Source organism: Hypanus sabinus, chromosome 1 (genome assembly GCF_030144855.1).
Source record: "Hypanus sabinus isolate sHypSab1 chromosome 1, sHypSab1.hap1, whole genome shotgun sequence".
Taxonomy (NCBI): Eukaryota; Metazoa; Chordata; class Chondrichthyes; order Myliobatiformes; family Dasyatidae; genus Hypanus; species Hypanus sabinus.
In genome coordinates, this window is record NC_082706.1 from 175,418,540 (window position 1) to 175,438,577 (window position 20,038).

Genomic DNA, 20,038 nt, shown 5'->3' on the forward strand with positions numbered 1-20,038 from the left:
ACAAGACTCTGTGTGAGTAAAAAATCATCTCATCTGTCATAAAAGGGCAACCCTTATATTAAAACAATGCCTCCTTGGTCGATTCCCTCACAAGATTAGACATCCTCTCCACACCCATCCTGTCAAGAATTCTCATAGCGTCAATCAATTTCTTTCTCTCTCTTCTAAACATCAGAATGTCAGATTGAAGCTGCCTTAAGCCTGCTGGTAGGCAACATAGCATTTTGTATTTTCTGCCCAATGGAAAGGGGGGAATAACTGGGGTAGGAGGGGCCTCTGATTATGTTGGCTTCTTTCTCATGGCAGTGGGAATTTTAGATAGGATGAGTGGAAGGGAGGTTTGTTCAAATGACTGATAGACCGCACTACACTGCAATTTCCTGGGGTCTTGGGCAGAGCAGCAAAGACTGAACTCTTGGTAAAATCCAGCAGTAAGTTGTATCACATTGCAATGTCATTCATGCTCAAATTCGTGCAAAGCATGATGCGGGGAATGTTTCATTTTACAGTCAAGGTCCAATAATCTGCTTTTTAAGTGCATTTAGGATTGTTTTCATAAGCCTAAATGCCTGATTTCATCACAACAATGAAATATTTGGTCTTTAAATGGCAAAGAGAACAGGAAGAGATTGGAACATTGAGGGATGTAGGATTGGTGATTGATGGGGGAGGGTGGAGTGATGGTGCCTGTGTCAGGCGTTCAGGCATACACTGCCAGTAAAGCTGCAAGGCAGAACAAGCACCAAGGAAAATTCCTTGAGAAGTATTTGCCTACAGACAAAAGAAAACACAGATAGTAGTTTGAAGTCAATTTGATTTGAACTGATAAAATACCTTAGGGCTGGGTGTCTGAAGTAAATCATCTGTGGAGAAAATGTTAATATTAGTGTTTCAAGTTAATAAACTTTCAACCTAAAATGTTATTTCTTACTCTATCTGCTACTATTGCCAGGCCATTTTCAGCATTTTCTATTTTCACTTCTCTTACAACTACTGCAGAGTAGGTGTGTGCATTGATTATGCAATTGCACAAACCTGAAAAAGGCAAATAACTATTTTGCTTATGTGACCTTGCAGTGCAGTGTGGCCTCCATGCACCTACTCACCACAGGTGATGCACAGTTCAATCAGATATTTCAGTCAGTTTCCAGATACAGTCAGTGGTTCATTAAAATGTTCAGCTCCAGCAAGAGATTTCAAATTTGATGGTTAAATAAAACCTCATAGTTCCTGTTGTCCAAAAATGGAGGTGCATTTGTGAATAATGGGCTAGAAAACCATAACAAATGTCTATGTTATTAATCTACAGTTTTTTTTTGATAAATTCTCAAGATTTCAGGTGACCCACCAAAATGAGCTTTAATAGCTGCACTGTACTGCCCTCTGGTGGTTGATGAATTATTGTGTCACTACTGGTAGGATTTAAATTAGATACAACAGAAATTGCAAACTGGGGACGCTTCAGACGTGTCAACCTGACACATTTGTCTCTTACAAAATCTGCTTCTCGGTTTTCTCAGCATTTCCAGTAATATTTTTTGTTTTGCATAACATTAGAAAATCCAAGGATAATATTCTGTGCTGCTATCTTGCTGCACTGAGGTCATTGTCAAAGAGGAGCACAGCACAGAAACAGGCCCTTTGTCCCATCTAGACCACGCCAAACCATTTAAACTGCCTATACCCATCGACCTGCATCGAGGCCACAGCCCTCCGTATCCCTACTATCCACGTACCTATCCAAACTTCTCCTAAACTTTAAAATCGGACTCACTTGAGCTGGCAGCTCATTTCACACTCTCGTGATCCTCTGAGTGAAGAAGTTTCCCCTCATGTTCCCCTTAAACTTCTCACCTTTCACTCTTAACCCATAACCTCTGGCTGTAGTCCCAGCCAGCCTCAGTGGAAAAGGCCTGCTTGCCTTGATATACCCTATCTACACCTCTCACACCTCTATCAGATCTTCTCTCAATCTTCTACATTCTAAAGAAAACAATCCTAACTTATTCCATCGTTCCTTACAACTCAGGTCCTCCAGACCCGGCAACAAGATTGTGAATTTTCTCTGTACTCTTTCAATCTTGTTTACATCTGTTTTGTAAGTAGCTGACCAAAACTGCACCCAATACTCCACATTAGGCCTCACCAACGTCCTATGCAACTTCAATATAACATCACATCTCCTGTACTCAATACTTCGATTTATGAAGGCCAATGTACCAAAAGCTTTCTTGACGATCGTCTCTACCTGTGACACCGCTTTCAAATAATTATAGACCAGTATTCCCAGATCCCTTTGCTCTACCACACTGCTTCGTGCCCTAATGTTCACTGTGTAAAACTACCCTGGTTGGTCCTACTGAAATGCAGAACCTTGCACTTGTCTGGATTAAATTCCATCTGCCATTTAAAATGGGCTAATTTGTTCAGCCCATTTTTCCGAATGATGCAGATCCCTTTGCAAGCCATGATAGCCATCGTCACTGTCCACTACACCCCTAATCTTGGTGTCATCCTGATGCACAATCAATAACTCTCGGAGACATGAGGGAAGATATAGGCTTTTATTGGCTGGAAGAAAGAACAAGCAGCAAGTGACCACCACACAACATCCTGGAGACTGAGGCCGGGGCTGTGCCTCCAATCGCCTTTATACCGGGGTCCGTGGGAGGAGCCACAGGAGCAGTCAGCAGGGGGCGTGTCCAGACAGGTGTATGTAGTTCACCACATTCACCCCCCCACCCCCGCCTTTGTTTTAAAAGAGAGTCCCCAAGGGGCGAAGTTTCTGACAAGTATATTTACAGGTTAAGTCTATCAGGTGGTCGAATCTGTCGCTGCGATTTATGTAGCACCGGCTGTGATTGCACAGATGCCGGTGGTGGTGATTGCACCGGAGACGGTGGTTGTGCTGGTTCCGGCTTAACTGGAGGTGTCAGCCCACTAGGCGTCAGTGATCCCTCACGCGTGTGCAAGACGCCCGGTATGGGAGTGTCGTGAAGAGTCTGTGTAGGGCTCGGTGTGCGCGGTGTCACCTCAGGTACAGGGTTCATAGTTACCGTGGAGTGTTCGGGGTAGTGGTCTGCTGCTCCTGCGGGCGCCAAGACGCGGACAGAGACCGTGTCCTCCCGCCCATCAGGTAAGACCACGTAGGCATACTGGGGGGGTCGCATGTAGAAGGTGAACCCTCTCGACCAGCGGGGAGTATTTATTACTCCTCACATGTTTCCGGAGCAGCACTGGCCATGGGGACATCAGCCAAACCGGTAGGGTGGTCCCAGTGGCAGACTTCCTGGGAAAAGAAAAGAGTCACTCGTAAGGGGTGGCATTGGTGGACGTGCATAACAGGGAGCGGATAGAGTGGAGTGCCTCAGGGAGGACCTCCTGCCATCGAGAGACCGGCAACCCTTTTGACTTAAGGGCTAAAAGTGTGGCCTTCCATACTGTGGCATTCTCCCTCTCCACCTGTCCATTTCCCCGGGGATTATAGCTCATGGTCCGACTAGTAGCAATGCCCCTAGCCAGCAGGTACTGGCGCAGCTCGTCACTCATAAAGGAGGACCCTCTATCACTGTGGATATAGCAGGGATATCTGAACAGAGTGAAGAGCTGGCGCAGGGCTTTTATGACGGACGTGGCAGTGGTGTCGGGGCAGGGGATGGCAAAGGGGAACCGCGAGTACTCGTCGATAATGTTGACAAAGTAGACACTGCGGTCGGTGGAGGGAAGGGGGCCCTTAAAGTCAACACTCAGTTGCTCAAAGGGGCGGGTGGCCTTGATAAGTTGCACCTTTTCAGGATGGTAGAAGTACGGTTTGCACTCAGCGCAGACTTGGCAGTCCCTGGTCATCGTCCTGATGTCCTCAAGGGAGTACGGCAGGTTCCAGGCTTTCACAAAATGGTAAAATCGGGTGACCCCTGGATGGCAAAGATCTGCATGGAGGGCGTATAGCTGGTCGAGCTGTGCGCTTGCACATGCTCCCCGGGATAGGGCATCAGGGGGCTCATTGAGCCTTCCAGGCTGGTACAGGATGTCATAGTTGTAGGTAGAGAGTTCTATTCTCCACCGCAAAATTTTATCATTTTTGATTTTGCCCCGCTGTTGGTTGCTGAACATGAACGCAACTGAGTGCTGGTCGGTCAGCAAGGTGAACCTTCTGCCGGCGAGATAGTGCCTCCAGTGCCTAATAGCTTCCACTATGGCCTGGGCTTCTTTCTCCACCGTGGAGTGCCGAATTTCAGGGCCTTGAAGGGTACGAGAAAAGAATGCTACTGGCCTGCCTGCCTGATTGAGGGTAGCAGCAAGCGTGAAATCGGAGGCTTCACTCTACTTGGAAGGGAATGGTCTCGTCCACCACATGCATCGTTGCTTTGGCAATGTCCCCTTTAATGCGGCTGAAGGCCGCGCGGGCCTCGGCAGAGAGGGGAAACGAGGTAGACTTGACCAGGGGGCGGGCCTTGTCTGCGTAATGGGGGACCCATTGGGCGTAATAGGAAAAGAAGCCCAGGCACCGTCTGAGGGCTTTGAGAGTGGTGGGAAGAGGGAGTTCTAACAGGGGGCGCGACAGTCGGGATCAGGGCCAATAACCCCGTTTTCCACGCCATACCCAAGGATAGTGAGTCGGGTGTCCCTGTTATAGGTAAGGTTAAGAGCTTTGGCCGCTTGGAAAAATCGTTGGAGGTTGGTGTTGTGATCCGGCCAGTCGTGACCACAGATGTTGATGTTATCCAGACAGGGAAATGTGGCCTTCAGTTGGCACTGGTCCACCATCCGGTCCGTTTCCCTCTGGAAGACAGAGACACCATTTGTGACACCCAAGGAGACGCGCAGGAAGTGATAGAGCCTGCCGCTGGCCTCGAAGGCGGTGTAGGGGTGGTCCTCTGGGCGGATGGGGAGCTGGTGATAAGCGGATTTCAGATCTATTGTCTAGTACACCTTGTACTGAGCTATCTGGTTGACCATATCCACGATGCGGGGTAGTGGGTACGCGTCAAGCTGCGTGAACCTATTGATGGTCTGGCTATAGTCCAAGACCATCCTATTTTCCTGCCTGGTCCGAACAACAACCACCTGGGCCCTCCAAGGACTCGTGCTTGGCTCAATGATCCCCTCCCTGAGCAGCTGCTGCACCTCTGACTGAATGAAGGCCCTGTCCCCCGCGCTGTACCTCCTGCTTTTAGTTGCCACAGGTTTACAGCCGGGGGTCAGGTTGGCGAACAGCGGTAGGGGAGGGATCTTGAGGGTGGAGAGGCTGCAAGTGGTGTCAGTAGCGCAGCTGTCGGCATGGTGCTGGGTGGGATGTGCGGGTCGGTGTGTGTGTGTGGTCAGTAGCTGGGTATATGACGAAGTCCCACAAAGCTGAGGATTCCTGACAGTGATTGGTGGGAGGGGCCCATCATATGCCATAGTCGCACTTTCGAGGTGGCTCTAGAAGTCCAGCCCCAATAGCACAGGCGCGCAAAGTTCCAATATTCTGTGCCCTGCACCACCAATGTCGCTACACAACCCCCCCGGATGTCTGTGGAATGTGACCCAGAAGCCATGGTGACCCTCTGGCTTACCGGCCGTGTCACGAGTCTGCAGCGTTGCACCATGTCCGGGTTAATAAAACTCTCAGTGCTGCCCATGTCAAACAGGCAGCTAGTCCTGTGCCCCTCCACCAGGATGTCCATCATTGACCTTGCAAGCTGGTGTGGGGTGCTTTGTCGAGGGTTACGGAGGCCAGAGTTGAATTGCCGTCTTGGTGCCTGGTAAGCACCCGTGGGTCGGGGGCGGGGCGAGGTGGCGCCGACAAAGATGGCGGCCCCCATGCCTCGCACGAGGCGCTGCCCGACCCTGCTCGTGGCTAAGACTTACAGACCTTGGAAAAATGGCCCTTCTTTCCGCAGCTGGAGCAGGTCGATTCTCGGGCCGGGCAGCGTTTTCCGGGGGGTGCTTTTTGAGTCTGCAGAAGTAACACTGCGCGGGCTTGCGACTGGCTGCAGCTGTGGTTGGTTTTGGGGAGTTCGTGGACTCACGACTGGCAGCAGCGGTGGTGGATTTGCTCGCTGGTGGCAGGATCTGCAGCGTCCACGGAACCGGCGGGGGATCGCACGGCCGGGCAGCATCAGCGTTGTGCAGAGCAGCCTCCAGCGTGTCGGCCGTCTCGATCGCCGAGCGTAAAGTAAGAGCAGCATTTTCCAGCAGCCGCTGGCGCACGTACACTGACCTGATCCCCGTAACGAAGGCGTCTTGTACCACATGCTGTTCCGCCGTCAGTCCCTTGCAGTCGCAGGCCCGCACAAGTGTCTGTAGGGCTCGGAGAAACTCCTCACTCGACTCGTCGGTCTGCTGCCGCCACGTAGACGGTGTTCACTGGCCGCAGGTACTGTCTTTTGAGGGCATCCAGTGCCCCTTGGTAGGTCGGCAGGTCTCTGATAAGGGAGATTACTTTCGGACTTACTCTGGAAAGGAGGATTTTGTACATTGTGGCAGGCTCAGTCACTGGAATCACTTCCAAGTATGATTGGAAGCATGCAAGCCAGAGTTCAAAGGCAAGAGCTGCTTCTGGAGTTTGAGGGTCCAAGTCTAATTTTTCCGGATGTAAAATACTCTCCATGTTTTAAAACTTCCAGCCAATAAAATTGATGCACAATCAATAACTCTCGGAGACATGAGGTGAGATATAGGCTTTTATTAGCTGAAAGAAAGAACAAGCAGCAATTGACCACCACACTACATCCTGGAGACTGAGGCCGGGGCTGTGTCTCCAATCGCCTTTATACAGGGGTCTGTGGGAGGAGTCAGAGGAGCAGTCAGCAGGGGGGGGGATGTCCGGACAGGTATATGTAGTTCACCGCACATCCACAATTTGCTCATCCAGTTAACCACATTATCATCCAGGTCATTGATATAGGTGACAAACAACAAAGAACCCAGCACTGATCCCTGCAGCATGCCACTAGTCACAGGCCTCCAGTCAGAGAGGCAACCCTTTACTTCCACTGTCTGTGTTCTCCCACAAAGCCGATGTCTAATCCAATTTACTACCTCATCTTGAATGCTGAGCGACTGAGCCTTCTTAACCAACCTTCCATATGGGACTATGTCAAAAGTCTTACTAAAATCCACGTAGATGACATCTGCTGCCTTGTCTTCATCCATTTTCCTGGTAACTTCCTTTAAAAAACTCTATATGATTGGTTAGACATGGTCTTCCATGCACAAAGCCATGTTGACTACCCTTAGTCAATCCCTGTCTATCCAAATACACCCTTAAAATACCTTCCAGTATCTTTCCTGCTTCAGCCTCACTAGCCTATAATTTCCTGGTGTTTGCCTAGAGCCTTTTTTAAACAGTGGAACAACATTGGTGATCCTGCAATCCTCTAGTCTCTCTCCTGTCGCTCAGGCTGTTTGTAATATTTCTGCCAGGGCATTTGCCTCCTGTAGAGTCTGAGGGATCTCCTTGTCAGGTCATGGGGATTTATCCACCCTGATTCATCTCATAGTAGCAATCACCTCCTCGACTGTAGTCTCTATAGGGTCCATGAAGTTGATGCCACTCTGCATTATTCCAAATACCCTTTATCTGTCTCCTGAGTAAGTACGGATGCAAGGAATTCATTTACCATCTCCCCCATCTGTTTTGGCTCCACGCATGGATTATCATTCTGGTCTTCCAGAGGACCAATTCTGTCTCTTACAATCCTTTTGCTCTTAACATATCTGTAGAATCCCCTAGGATTCTCCTTCACCTTGTCTGCTAGAGAAACTTCATTTAGCCCTCCTGATTTCTTAAGTGTTCTCTTGCATTTCTTATACTCCATAACCACCTTGTTTGTTCCTACTTGCCTATACCAGCTATGTACTTCCTTTTTCTATTAATTAGGGCCTCACTATTTCTTGAAAACCAAGCTTCCCAACACTATCTGTCTTTATATTTTTATTCTAACAGGCACATGCAAGCTTTGTACTCTGAACATTTAATTTTTGAAGGCCTCCCACTTTCCAAGTACTGTACGTCTTTGCCAGAAAACAGCCTGATCCACACTTACAGAACATCAAAACGGGACTTTTTCCAACATAGAATATCAACCCACATACCAGACCTATCTTTTTGCATATTTATTTGGAACCTAATGGCACTGTGGTCGCTGGATCCAAAGTGTTCCCTTACACAAACTTTTGTCACCTGCCCTGATTCCGTAATAGCAGATCCAGGCACACTGTCTCATTGGGAGTTCTACGTATTGATGAATGGAACTTTCCTGAACGTATTTGGCAAACTCTATCCCATCTAGTCCCTCTACAGTATGGTATTCTCAGTTAATATGTGGAAAGTTAAAATCACGTGCTATATCAACCTTATTTTTCTTGCAACAGTCTGCGATCTCTCTACAAATTTGTTCCTCTAAATCCCTGCTGTGTGGTCTGTAATGTAACCCCATTAATGTGGTCGTGCCTTTCTTATTTCTCAATTCCACCCATAACGCATCACTAGTTGAGTTCTCCAGTCAGTCCTGACGGGGTACTGCTGTGACAATTTCCCTAACTAGAAATGCAATCTCTCCTCCATTAATCCTTCCCACTCCCTCATGTCTAAAACAAAGGAACCCCAGAATATTAAGCTGCCAGTCTTTTCCCTGCTAGAATCAAGTCTTACTAATGACTACAACATCATAATTCCATGCTCTGAGGTCATCCACCTTTCCTAAGATACTTCTTGCATTGAAACATAGGCAGCTCAGGACACCAGTGGCACCATGCTCAACCCTTTGATTCCTAACTCTGTCTGAGGTCTTAGCGACATCTGCCTACACAACCACTCCACAAACTGTTCAGGCAACCTGGTTCCCATCCCCTTGCAACTCTACTTTAGACCACTGATAAATCCCCAGGGCCTGAAGGTCTGCATCACAGGATAAAGAGGTAGCTGGGAAATATTGGTCATCTCCTTCCAAGCTGCTTGCTTATTATGAATCAGTTCTTGTAGTTTGGTGTGTGACAACTGTCTACTTAAGCAAAGGAGAAAACTGAGCTATGGACCAGTTAGTTTATCCTCAGTAGTACATTTTGGAATCATTATGAATGAAATGATAACAGGAGACCTAGAGAATGTTAATAAAATTAGACAAACTCGACATAAAAGTCTGAAAATGGAAATCAAATTTGACAAAACTACTAGAGTTTTTGAAGATATACATGGCAAAATAGGTAACAGAGAAAGTACTTAGATTTGAAGTAAGATCTTAAAAAAAATGACATAAAAAATTAAAATGAATGCACTGGGGGGCCAGGGCAATATACTGGTATGGATAAAAAGCTGATGGATTGATAGGAAACAGAGAAAAGAAATAAATGGGCTTTTCAGGGTGGCAAGCTGTGTCTAGTGAATCATTGCAGACAACAGTGATGGGGCATCAACGATTCATAACACATGTTAATCATTTTGATGAAGGAACAGAATGTAATATTTCTAAGTTCGCCAACAATACAAAATTGGGTTTCGTGAGGAGAGCAGAAAAATGCTTTGAGGTGATTTATACAAATTGGAGGAGAGGCAAATACAGTAAAACTCTAAAAACACCCTCAGGATTTTGTGGTGCTGGAGTGGCAGTGGCATGATTTCCGGACTGCTGGATATTATTAATAATCTAACACTTCTTATATTCAATTTTGTTTTATATCTTACACAATAAGATTATAAATTTTACATTTAACCAGGTGAGCTTAAAAGAGAGTAAGGGAAGAGCTTCCTGGTTAGTTTAATTGTAGCATCACAAATGAGGCATCAGTAACCTTGAAGAGATCGTGGGAACAGGGGCCCTGTAAGTTCTAAGGGAGCCAGAGAAGAGGACCTGAGTGAGAGATTCAAAGGAGCATGGATACAGAGCCCAGTTGAGTTTGAAAGTAGATCAAGAGGGGGGCCCTGGTGAGTTTAAGAGATAGACTCCTAAACACAACCAGATACTGAACCACTCACTGTATGTTCTGAAGAATTTTATGCAAGGTTATGCATGGTTTTTGAAGAAGCAATTAGACTAGGTAAATTGCCACAATCTTTTTATAGAGCTTCCATTTCTTTAATATTGAAAAAAGATAAAGACCCTACTGACTGTGCATCCTATAGACCAATATCCTTATTGAATATAGATTCCAAGATCTTTTCCAAGTTACTGGTGACCAGGCTGGAGAAGGTATTACCTCAAATTATCTTGGAGGATCAAACTGGTTTTATTAAAAATCGCTATTCTTTTTTTCAATATTAGGAGATTATTGAATATTGTTTATACTCCTTCACGCAGCACCTCAGAATGTGGCATTTCATTAGATGCGGAGAAAGCATTTGATAGAGTTGAATGGCCATATTTATTTACTGTGCTTGAGAAGTTTAATTTTAGTCCGACATTTATATCCTGGATTAAATTGATATATCATACTCCAGTAGCCTCGGTTTTTACTAACAATCAAAGATCTCCCTTTTTTCGTTTATTTCAGGGTACCAGGCAAGGCTGTCCTCTTAGTCCATTACTATTTGATATTGCTCTGGAAACTTTGGCAATTGCTATTAGAGAATCACCTAACATTTTTGGCATTACTCGCGGGATGGATATACATAAGTTATCATTATATGGAGATGACTTGTTATTATATATCTCTGATCCTGAGAAATCCATTCCTGCAGTTATATCATTATTGGCTCAGTTTAGTAATTTTTCCGGGTATAAATTGAATCTTAATAAGAGTGAATTGTTCCCCTTAAATAGACAGGTTCCAATTTATGGAAATTTACCTTTTAAATTAGTTAATGACTTTTTTTATATACTTAGTGAATAAAATTACAAAAAATCATAAGGAGTTATTCAAGGTTAATTTTGTTACCCTTAATTGATCAGATTAAATGTTTGTTCACTAAATGGTCACCATTGTCTTTATCTCTGATAGGTCGGATTAATGCTATTAAGATGATTATTTTACCCAAGTTCTTATATATATTTCAAGCAGTACCAATTTTTATTCCGTAATTCTTTTTTGACAATGTCGATTCAAAAATTTCCTCATATATATGGCAGAACAAAAATCCTAGATTAGGTAAAAGATATTTACAGAAGTCAAGGAAGGAAGGTGGATTGGCATTGCCTAATTTTAGATTTTATTATTGGGCAGTTAATATCCGATATTTGATATGTTGGTTAAGGGATTGGGATTTATCTCCTAGCCCTCATTGGGTAAATCTGGAAACTAAGTCTGTACAAGGATTTTCACTGGGTTCTATTTTAGGGACTTCTCTTCCCTTTGCTCTTTCTAAATTGCATAAACAAATTGACAATCCGATAGTCAAACACACTTTATGTATATGGTTTCAATTTTGGAAATTTTTTGGATTGAATCAATTTGTTTTAACTATTCCTATTGTATCCAATTTCTTTTTTCATCCTTCTATTATGGACCAAGCTTATTCAGCTTGGAATACTAAAGGAATACTATGATTTTCTGATTTATTTTTGGATAATTGTTCTATGTCTTTTGAACAATTATCTAATAAATATAATTTGCCTAGATCTCATTTTTTTAGATACTTACAGATTAGGAATTTCTTAAACACTGTACTTCCTACCTTTCCAAATCTTGATTCTTCTGGTATTTTGGAGAAATTGTTAGAACTAAATCCTTTTCAGAAAGGTATAATATCAAATGTTTACAATATAATTATGAAAATACATTCAGAGGCCTTTTATAAGACTAAAAATGATTGGGAAAGTGAACTTAACTTTACTATCCCTATTGAGAATTGGGATAAAATTCAATTAGTTAATTTATCCTCTATATGTGCTAAACATTCATTGATACAGTTTAAAGTTGTTCACAGGGCTCATATGTCCAAGGATAAATTGGCTCGTTTTTATTCCCGTATAAATCCTATATGTGACAGATGTCATTCTGAGATAGCTTCTTTAACTCATACGTTTTGGTCATGTCCACTTTTGAAAAAATATTGGAAAGACATTTTCGATATTATTTCCACGGTATTGAACATTGATTTACAACCTCATCCTATTACTGCAATCTTTGGTTTACCAATGATGGGGGTCAATCTATTTATCTTCTTCTGCTTGTCGGATGATTGCATTTCTTACATTAATGGCTAGAAGATCTATTTTGTTGAATTGGAAAGAAATTAATCCACCTACTGTATTTCATTGTTTTTCTCAAACTATGTTATGTCTAAACTTGGAGGAAATTAGAAGTGGCGTATATGACCCTTCTATTAAATTTGAAAAGATTTGGAGGCCATTTATTCAATATTTTCATATGATGTAATTTGACCCTGTTCCAATCCTACTTGTTTTTCCGGTTTTGGTTATATATATATATATATATATATATGTTGAGAGGATCGGAGTTGGGGACACTGATGATTTTGTATTTTTTTATAGATACTATAAACAGCTCATTTTCTTCTTTTTTTTCTTTAATAGTTAGTGGTTAGTTTGTTAGATTAGTTTTTCTTAGGGTATTAATTTTTTTTCTTTTTCTCTTTTCTGTTTTTTTTACATGATTTACCTAGTTTTTTTTGTTTTGTTTATATGCCATTTGTATCATTCATGATTTGGGAAGACTTAACTATGTTGTACTTATTGCTGGTGTATCCTTTTATGTTCATTTTAATTTTGTAAGTTTGTAATCCCATTATCTATGTACTAATCTTATCATGTTGTTATTAATAAAAAGATTGAGAAAGAAAAGAACGAATTGAATAGTGGATTATTATTATTTTACTGTACAGTCTGATATAGGATAATACTGTAAAATTGAATGCTATCCACTTTGGTAGGAAAAGAAGAAGTGTAGAGTATAATATAAGGGTAATGGATTGGGAAATATTGATGTACAATAGGATATGGGTATTCTGGTACACAAATCACTGGAATCAACAATAGATGTAGCAAATAGTCAAGAAGGCAAATGTGACGTTGGCTTTAAATGCAATAGGTTCTGAGTACCAAAGCAAAGATGTCTTGGTGAGACCTTGGTGAGAGTACACCCAAAGTAATGTGTGCACTTCATTTCTCCTTACCTAAGGAATTATGTACTTGCCGTAGAGGGGGTACAACAGCAGTGCCCCAGGACTGCCAACAGAGGAGAGATTGATTGACTAGGCCTGTACTCACTGGAATATAGAAGGCAAAACACAAGATTCTGTCCACAATCAGGAGAAAATCTACAGACAGAGGAAATCAAAGCAACACACACAAATTGCTGGAGGAACTCAGCGGGCCAGGCAGCATCTATGAAAAGGAGAAAACAGTCTACGTTTTAGACTGAAACCCTTCATCAGGACATTTCTATAGATGCTGCCTGGCCTGCTGAGTTCCTCCAGCATTTTGAGTTTGTTGCTGAGAAAATTCTGGCAGTGTTTTACAGGTTAGATGCAGACAGGATGTTTATGTTCTCTATAGTTATCTAGAAGCATGGCTCACAGACCCAAGGATCTTTAAGGGGAACTTTAAGGACTCCAGGACCTTTAAGGATTGGGATGTGGTGAAGCTTCTCCCCAGTAGTGACCCTTTGGAATTCAACCAATGAAGGCTGTGGCGATCATGTAACTGAATATATTTAAAAATAACAGAGATAGGAGTTCAACAGGGTTTTATAGGGTTCTTGGTACAGGGAGAAAGTGCGAATTTGGTATTGAAGTAGCCATCAGCCATGATTGTATTGAATAATGAAGCAGACTCAAAGGGCTGTGTGTGCTGTGAACAAAGGTAGGTAAATGGAATGAAAATACTGATCAATCATAACTTCACTGAAAGATAGGGTCCCAGGATTTACGATACTCAGGGTATCACTTCTGAAGCATCGGGTGGGTTCCCCACTGAAAAATCACTCCCATTTATGGTCAGGACCAGGATAATTTGCCTTTATTTAAGCATATTGATTTATCAGTTGAATATTATTAACATACCTTCCAACATCATCTTGCTAGCAGAGTCCTGTTTACAAAACATGGACCTTAAAATTGGTCAAATTGGAAGCACACACCAAAGAATGAAACATATTTACCTTCAGCCCTGATCTGACCAACCAGGGCTTCTCCCGAGAAACCAGTTTACTGGTTTTGTTATCTCAAAATCCATGGACATCATCACTTTTTCTTAAAGCCCTTATGGTCAAATAATACCAATAGCATTTAAAATTAGAGTGAAAATCCTTGCTCAAGATATGTGGTTATGCATTCACTTTCATGAACCTTAGTTCTGAATATTATTTGCTTACTTCTTATTGATTGTCTGACTTGTTCTTTTTTTTTACCCATTGGATGTTCAACTTTCTTTTTAATGGGTTCTATTGGGTTTCTTTGTTTTGTGGCTGCCTGTAAGGAGACAAATGTCAAGATTGCATATAGCTTACATACTTTGAACTTGGATTAAAGCTCTGTACTCCAAAAAGGGTAGATAAGTTAACTTCAGGAACACATTTGTAGAAATCTAGCTAAAAAGGCTTCAGTTCCTAAAAGTTCTGAAATTTAAACAAACATTTTAGAACCAAAAAATATACGGTAAAAAAACTAAATACACAATCATCTGAAATCCCATATAAACTATCAATTTTATTCAATATTTAATATCTCTAAAAAGAATCATACTTATAGTGCATTACTAGATATAGACTTGTTCTGTAAAATTTCATCTTTTTTGGCACTTGGGTTACATTGATATAACACCATGAAAAACCACTGTTTTTCAGATTCTAGTCACTGGCATATGGCATCAAGTAACAAGTGAGAGCTCAAGGAGATCCTTCTCAGAATGCAGCACAAAATTCGTCCATTCCTGACAGAGCTCTTCGTAAAGAGGTCCTTGGCCACCATAGTCAGGTGGAAGAATCTGGACTGGAAAGTACCTTCTAAGGCTGGACTCATAATTATTTCCATGCATGTGAATCTGAAATAAGCACAATGGATTTAGTTGAAATCAGGGCATCCTTATTTACTTTTTTCACATTTAAAAAGAATTCATAAAGCATATTTTCTGTATGAACTAAACAAAAATATGAATAAATAATAAAGACAATGGATTTGATATTATTAGGATGGAAGGGTCTCTATTGGGACACTAGAAGAGCTCTACCTGAGAAATTACACTAAAATTTTGACAGTTGACAAAGTTTTGCCTCCAGCTTTGGCAAATGTTAAAATTGCAGGGGTTTTAAATATTTCTGAATGTTTGTGAAATACCTTTGAATGTCTCTGAAATTTCCCCCAGTAGACCATTTGGGTGGAACAGGATCCATAATACAGGAGATTGCACGAAGTTCTTATGAAAACTCTGATCTTTGAAGAGACATAAACTGTCCATTCATTCTGACTGAGCTAATATTTTCTGCAATTTGTATTAGATTTTTTAAGATAATTGACATTTTCTGTATTTTCATTTTGTCAGATTATACACAAATCATGTCAAGACTGTTGTAATCATTCTGTCTTGAATAGTAACACTGAAATCTGTGAAGCATCTATTCTTCAGTTTGAAACATAATAGTTAAAATACAGACATCTCATGTTTTAAAATATAAAAACAATTCATTTGCTGTTCATTTAAATGAGAAATATTCATGCTGATAAGTGAAATAATCATTCAATGCTTTGTTCCAATGACAACATTCCCAAGCAAAGTAAAGAATGGGCTTCTAAAGGATGCTTTTGATATGATTATATTTCAATTAAAATAAAGTTTTACTATTGCTGTTAGAATAACTAAACTGAGAATAATTATTCTCTCTGGGACTAAAAAGAAGTGTGCAAGATTACTCACACGTCTCATGATTTTTTCTGACAAGAATTTTGAAATTATAGCAAAGACTGGATGAAATAGCACTGGCTCATTGATCATGTGAATGCCTCGGACCTTCAGTGGAAAGGAGTCCTGGGAATAACAAAAAAAAGGCCTTCATTATACTTCATATTTTTGCATATCTACATTTCAATAAAATACAGCCTTCTTAAGATCCACCAGTTATCAAGATGCTTTAAGCAGACATACCCTTGCTTAAGAATGAATAAAGACCAGGCAAAAACTGACAAGTTCCAGTTTATTTTCCTCTAGACCAATATTCATGACTTTTTCTAGCTGCTGTTCCATATTCTTTCACACCCTGTCTGACCACATTTTATCCATGAGATCTGACACTTAGCAATTACAGGGACAATGTGTGAGTATGCCAGTTCTAGAATGGGGGTCCATATTTAGTGTAGTCTCTCAGAACCAAAGGCTCAGCTTCACCTGAACAGCAGGGTGGAATCAAAGTAAATTTATTTTCAAACTGTCACCATATACAGCCCTGAGACTCATTTTCTTGCGGGCATACTCAATAAATCCAATAACCATAATAGAATCAATGATAGACCACACCAACAAGGTGGCAACCAGTGTGCAAAAGACAACAAACTGCAAAAAGAAAGAAAGAAATAATAATAATCATAAAATATATATTCTCCTCTTGCATTGATCTCCCAAAGTGCAGTTCCTCACACGTGTCTAGATTATACTCCATCAGCCATTTCTCCAGCCATATTTCTATCAGTCCAATTCCTGCTGTGTTCTTTGACCATCTCCCTCAACCCCCATCAATTTTTGTGCCTTTTGCAAACTTAGTAATCGGCCCACCTACATTTTGTCCAAATTATTTAAATATATGACTGAAAGGTTCCCAGTAATGATCCTTACTTGAACACCAGTCACAGACACCTAGTCAGGGAAATACCTAAGTTTAAACTACCCTTTGCTGGATGTATTACAATTTGACACTTCAGACTAGGAAAGGCTACTGAATGACTGGTGGTTATACAGGTTTTGCAAAATTTGCTTCAGAAACACAATATTTACAATTATTAAGGAAGCAGTTCATTCAGAGAGCCTGAGGAAGAAATAAATATTACCACAAATAATCTCCATTGATTCATTGACATGTGATTCTACTCAGTGATAATGGATGTGTAACCCTCTCACCAGGTCTCGTAACAAACTCGGCTCGTTGGCTAACTGAACAGCCACGTGACTCAGTATCACATGGGTAAAAGCGAGAAGGCCACTTTCAATAAACAGCACACGTCCAGGGTCTGTATGGTTCGGATTCAACCAAACAAGAAAGTTGGAGTGTCCTGATGAGGGATTGAAAATTGTGGTGAATGTTGTGTAAATAATGCCCCATGCAAAATTATCATCCGACAGGAAATAACAGATCATTACAGTGGAAATCAATGAAATTACAGTGGAAATATATTTACCAATGTTTCAACTTTAACATTTAACAGAAAAAGAAAAGGGCCCATTATAGTTAATCTAGTCTAAAAGTGCACATTGGAGCTCGTTTCTGTCGAAGTTGGGTGTATTGTTTTACTCACGGCGCTCAACCTTCATCACCAGCCACAGGTCAAACTTCCCTCTTAGAACATCACGAACACACCAGCTAACTCAGAACTATTACCACTTCCTCCTGGAAACATTCAGCTGCCCAAAACACTCCTTGTGGTAGGGTCTCCCTTGGGTGGGGTCCTCCAGGCATTTTCCCTCGTGCTCTTCTCTGCACCTCCTAATGAAAGACCCCAAACCAAACTACTGTCCTTCAGAAATCTCATCTCGCCCAGCTCACTTTAATATTCCATGCCCTTTCCCACCCCCACCCCGACTGGCTAACACAACATTCCTAGGCTGAGCAAATTCTCCTTATCTCAGCTGAAGTCAAAACACTAGCCTATGAAGCTTAACTAGCAAAACACACTGTGTTTGCAGAAAACTGCTAAAATAAAATGCTCAAGGGCATAACAGTAGAAATATAACTTCAACCAGGACATTACAGATGCTTTCCATTTGAAAACATAGTTCCAAATTTTCTCAGGAGTAGAATTAGAATCAGAATCAGGTTTAATATCACCGCCATATGTTGTGAAATTTGTTCTTTTGCAGCAGAATTACATTGCAATACATAAAAATAAATAACATAAAATACAATAAGAAATATATTAAAATTAAATTAAATAATTAATGCAAAAAGAAAAAGAAAAAATGAAAAAAAAAGTGAGGTAGTGAGATTGCATCCACTATAGACCTATTGTGGTGATAGGTAGATTGCAGCAGGTCCAGGTCCTTGCTTAGGCAAGAGTTGATTCTGGCCATGACCAACCTCTCAAAGCACTTCATCACAGTAGATGTGAGTGCAAAGGTGTGACAGTCATTGAGGTATCTCACCCTCTGCTCTTCTCCGGTACTGGTATGATTGTTGCCCTTTTGAAACAATGGAACCTCCAACTGCAGCAGTCAGAGACCGAAGATGTCCTTGCCAGTTGGTTGGCTCCTACCAGGTAACAATCAGAGCCTGATGACTTGCAAGGGTTCACCATCTTTAAAGATGTTCGGATGTTGAATAACATCAGCAAGTTTGCTGATGATACAAAGCTGGGTGGCAGGGTGACATGAGGATGTCAGGAGAATTCAGGGTGACTTCGATAGGCTGAGTGAGTGGGCAGATACTTGGCAGATGACGTTTAATATGAATAAGTGTGAGGTTATCCACTTTGGGAGTAAGAACAGGAAGGCAGATTATTATCTGAATGGTGTAGAGTTAGGTAAGGGAGAAATACAAAGAGATCTAGGAGTCCTTGTTCATCAGTCACTGAAGGTGAATGAGCAAGTGCAGCAGGCAGTGAAGAAGGCTAATGGAATGTTGGCCTTTATTACAAAGGGAATTGAGTACAAGAGCAAGGAAATCCTCTTGCATTTGTACAGGGCCCTGGTGAGACCACACCTGGAGTATTGTGTACAGTTTTGGTCTCCAGGGTTAAGGAAGGACATCCTTACTGTAGAGGAAGTGCAGCATAGATTCACAAGGTTAATTCCTGGGATGTCAGGACTGCCTTACGCAGAGAGGTTAGAGAGACTGGGCTTGTACATACTGGAATTAAGGGGATTGAGAGGGGATCTGATTGAAACATATAAGTTTATTAAGGGATTGGACAAGATAGAGGCAGGAAATATGTTCCAGATGCTGGGAGAGTCCAGTACCAGAGGGCATGGTTTGAGAATAAGGGGTAGGTCATTTAGGACAGAATTAAGGAAAAACTTCTTCTCCCAGAGAGTTGTGGGGGTCTGGAATGCATTGCCTTGGAAGGCAGTGGAGGCCAATTCTCTGGATGCTTTCAAGAAGGAGGTATCTTATGGATAGGGAAATCAAGGGATATGGGGACAAGGCAGGAGCTGGGTATTGATAGTAGGTGATCAGCCATGATCTCAAAATGGCGGTGCAGGCTCGAAGGGCCGAATGGTCTACTTTTGCACCTATTGCCTATTATTGGCCTTCAACTCAGGGATCACAGGGTCACCAGATGCTGCAGGGATTTGCACCAGGTGTAGTTTTATTTTCCATTTCAAAGCATGCATGAAAAGGTATTTAGCTCATCTGGGAATGAATCATCACAGCCATTCATGATGTTAGGATTGTCCTTCGCGCTTGTAGGAAATAATGTCCTGCAAGCCCTGTTAGAGCTGAAGCACATCCGGTTCTGTCTCTAACCTCAGATGGAATGTTTTTCTCATAGTGACCTGTAGGTCATACAGTATATCGATATATAGTTCTAGAGCACCAGTCTTGAATGCCACCTCAACAGACTACTAATCTCTTGGTTCATCCATGCCTTTTGTTTTGGGTATATCCAGAATGTTCTCAAAGGCTCATATTCATCAACACAGGTCCTGATGAAGTCAACAACAACAGTGGTGTATTCATTTAGATTCAAAGATGAATTCCTGAATATCGTCCAGTCCACCAACTGAAAGCAGCCTAGTAGGTAGTCCTCAGCCTCGCTTGATCATACCCTCTTGGTCCTCACAATTGGTGCTGTAGTGTTTAGTCTCTACCTGTACATCAGGAGTAGGAGTACAGCCAGGTGATTGGACTTCCCAAAGTCTGGATGTGGAAAGGCATGGCGAGTGTTCTTGATGGTAGTGTAACAGTGGTCAAGTGTGTTGGCTCCTTTAGTTCCATAGGTGATATTTTGGTGAAA

General features: G+C 42.0%; 1 protein-coding gene across 1 annotated transcript in view; it reads right to left on the minus strand.

Moving 5' to 3' along the window:
• Positions 1–6,655: 6,655 nt before the first annotated feature.
• Positions 6,656–20,038, minus strand: part of ttpa (tocopherol (alpha) transfer protein) — a 66,475-nt gene continuing 53,092 nt past the window's right edge. Inside the window, exons 4-5 of the mRNA XM_059981880.1 lie at positions 15,795–15,905; positions 6,656–14,924 (exon numbers count right to left, since the gene is read on the minus strand). Of these exons, the coding sequence (XP_059837863.1) occupies positions 14,751–14,924; positions 15,795–15,905 (285 nt within the window). The 3' untranslated portion in view covers positions 6,656–14,750. The remainder of the gene's footprint in view (positions 14,925–15,794; positions 15,906–20,038) is intronic.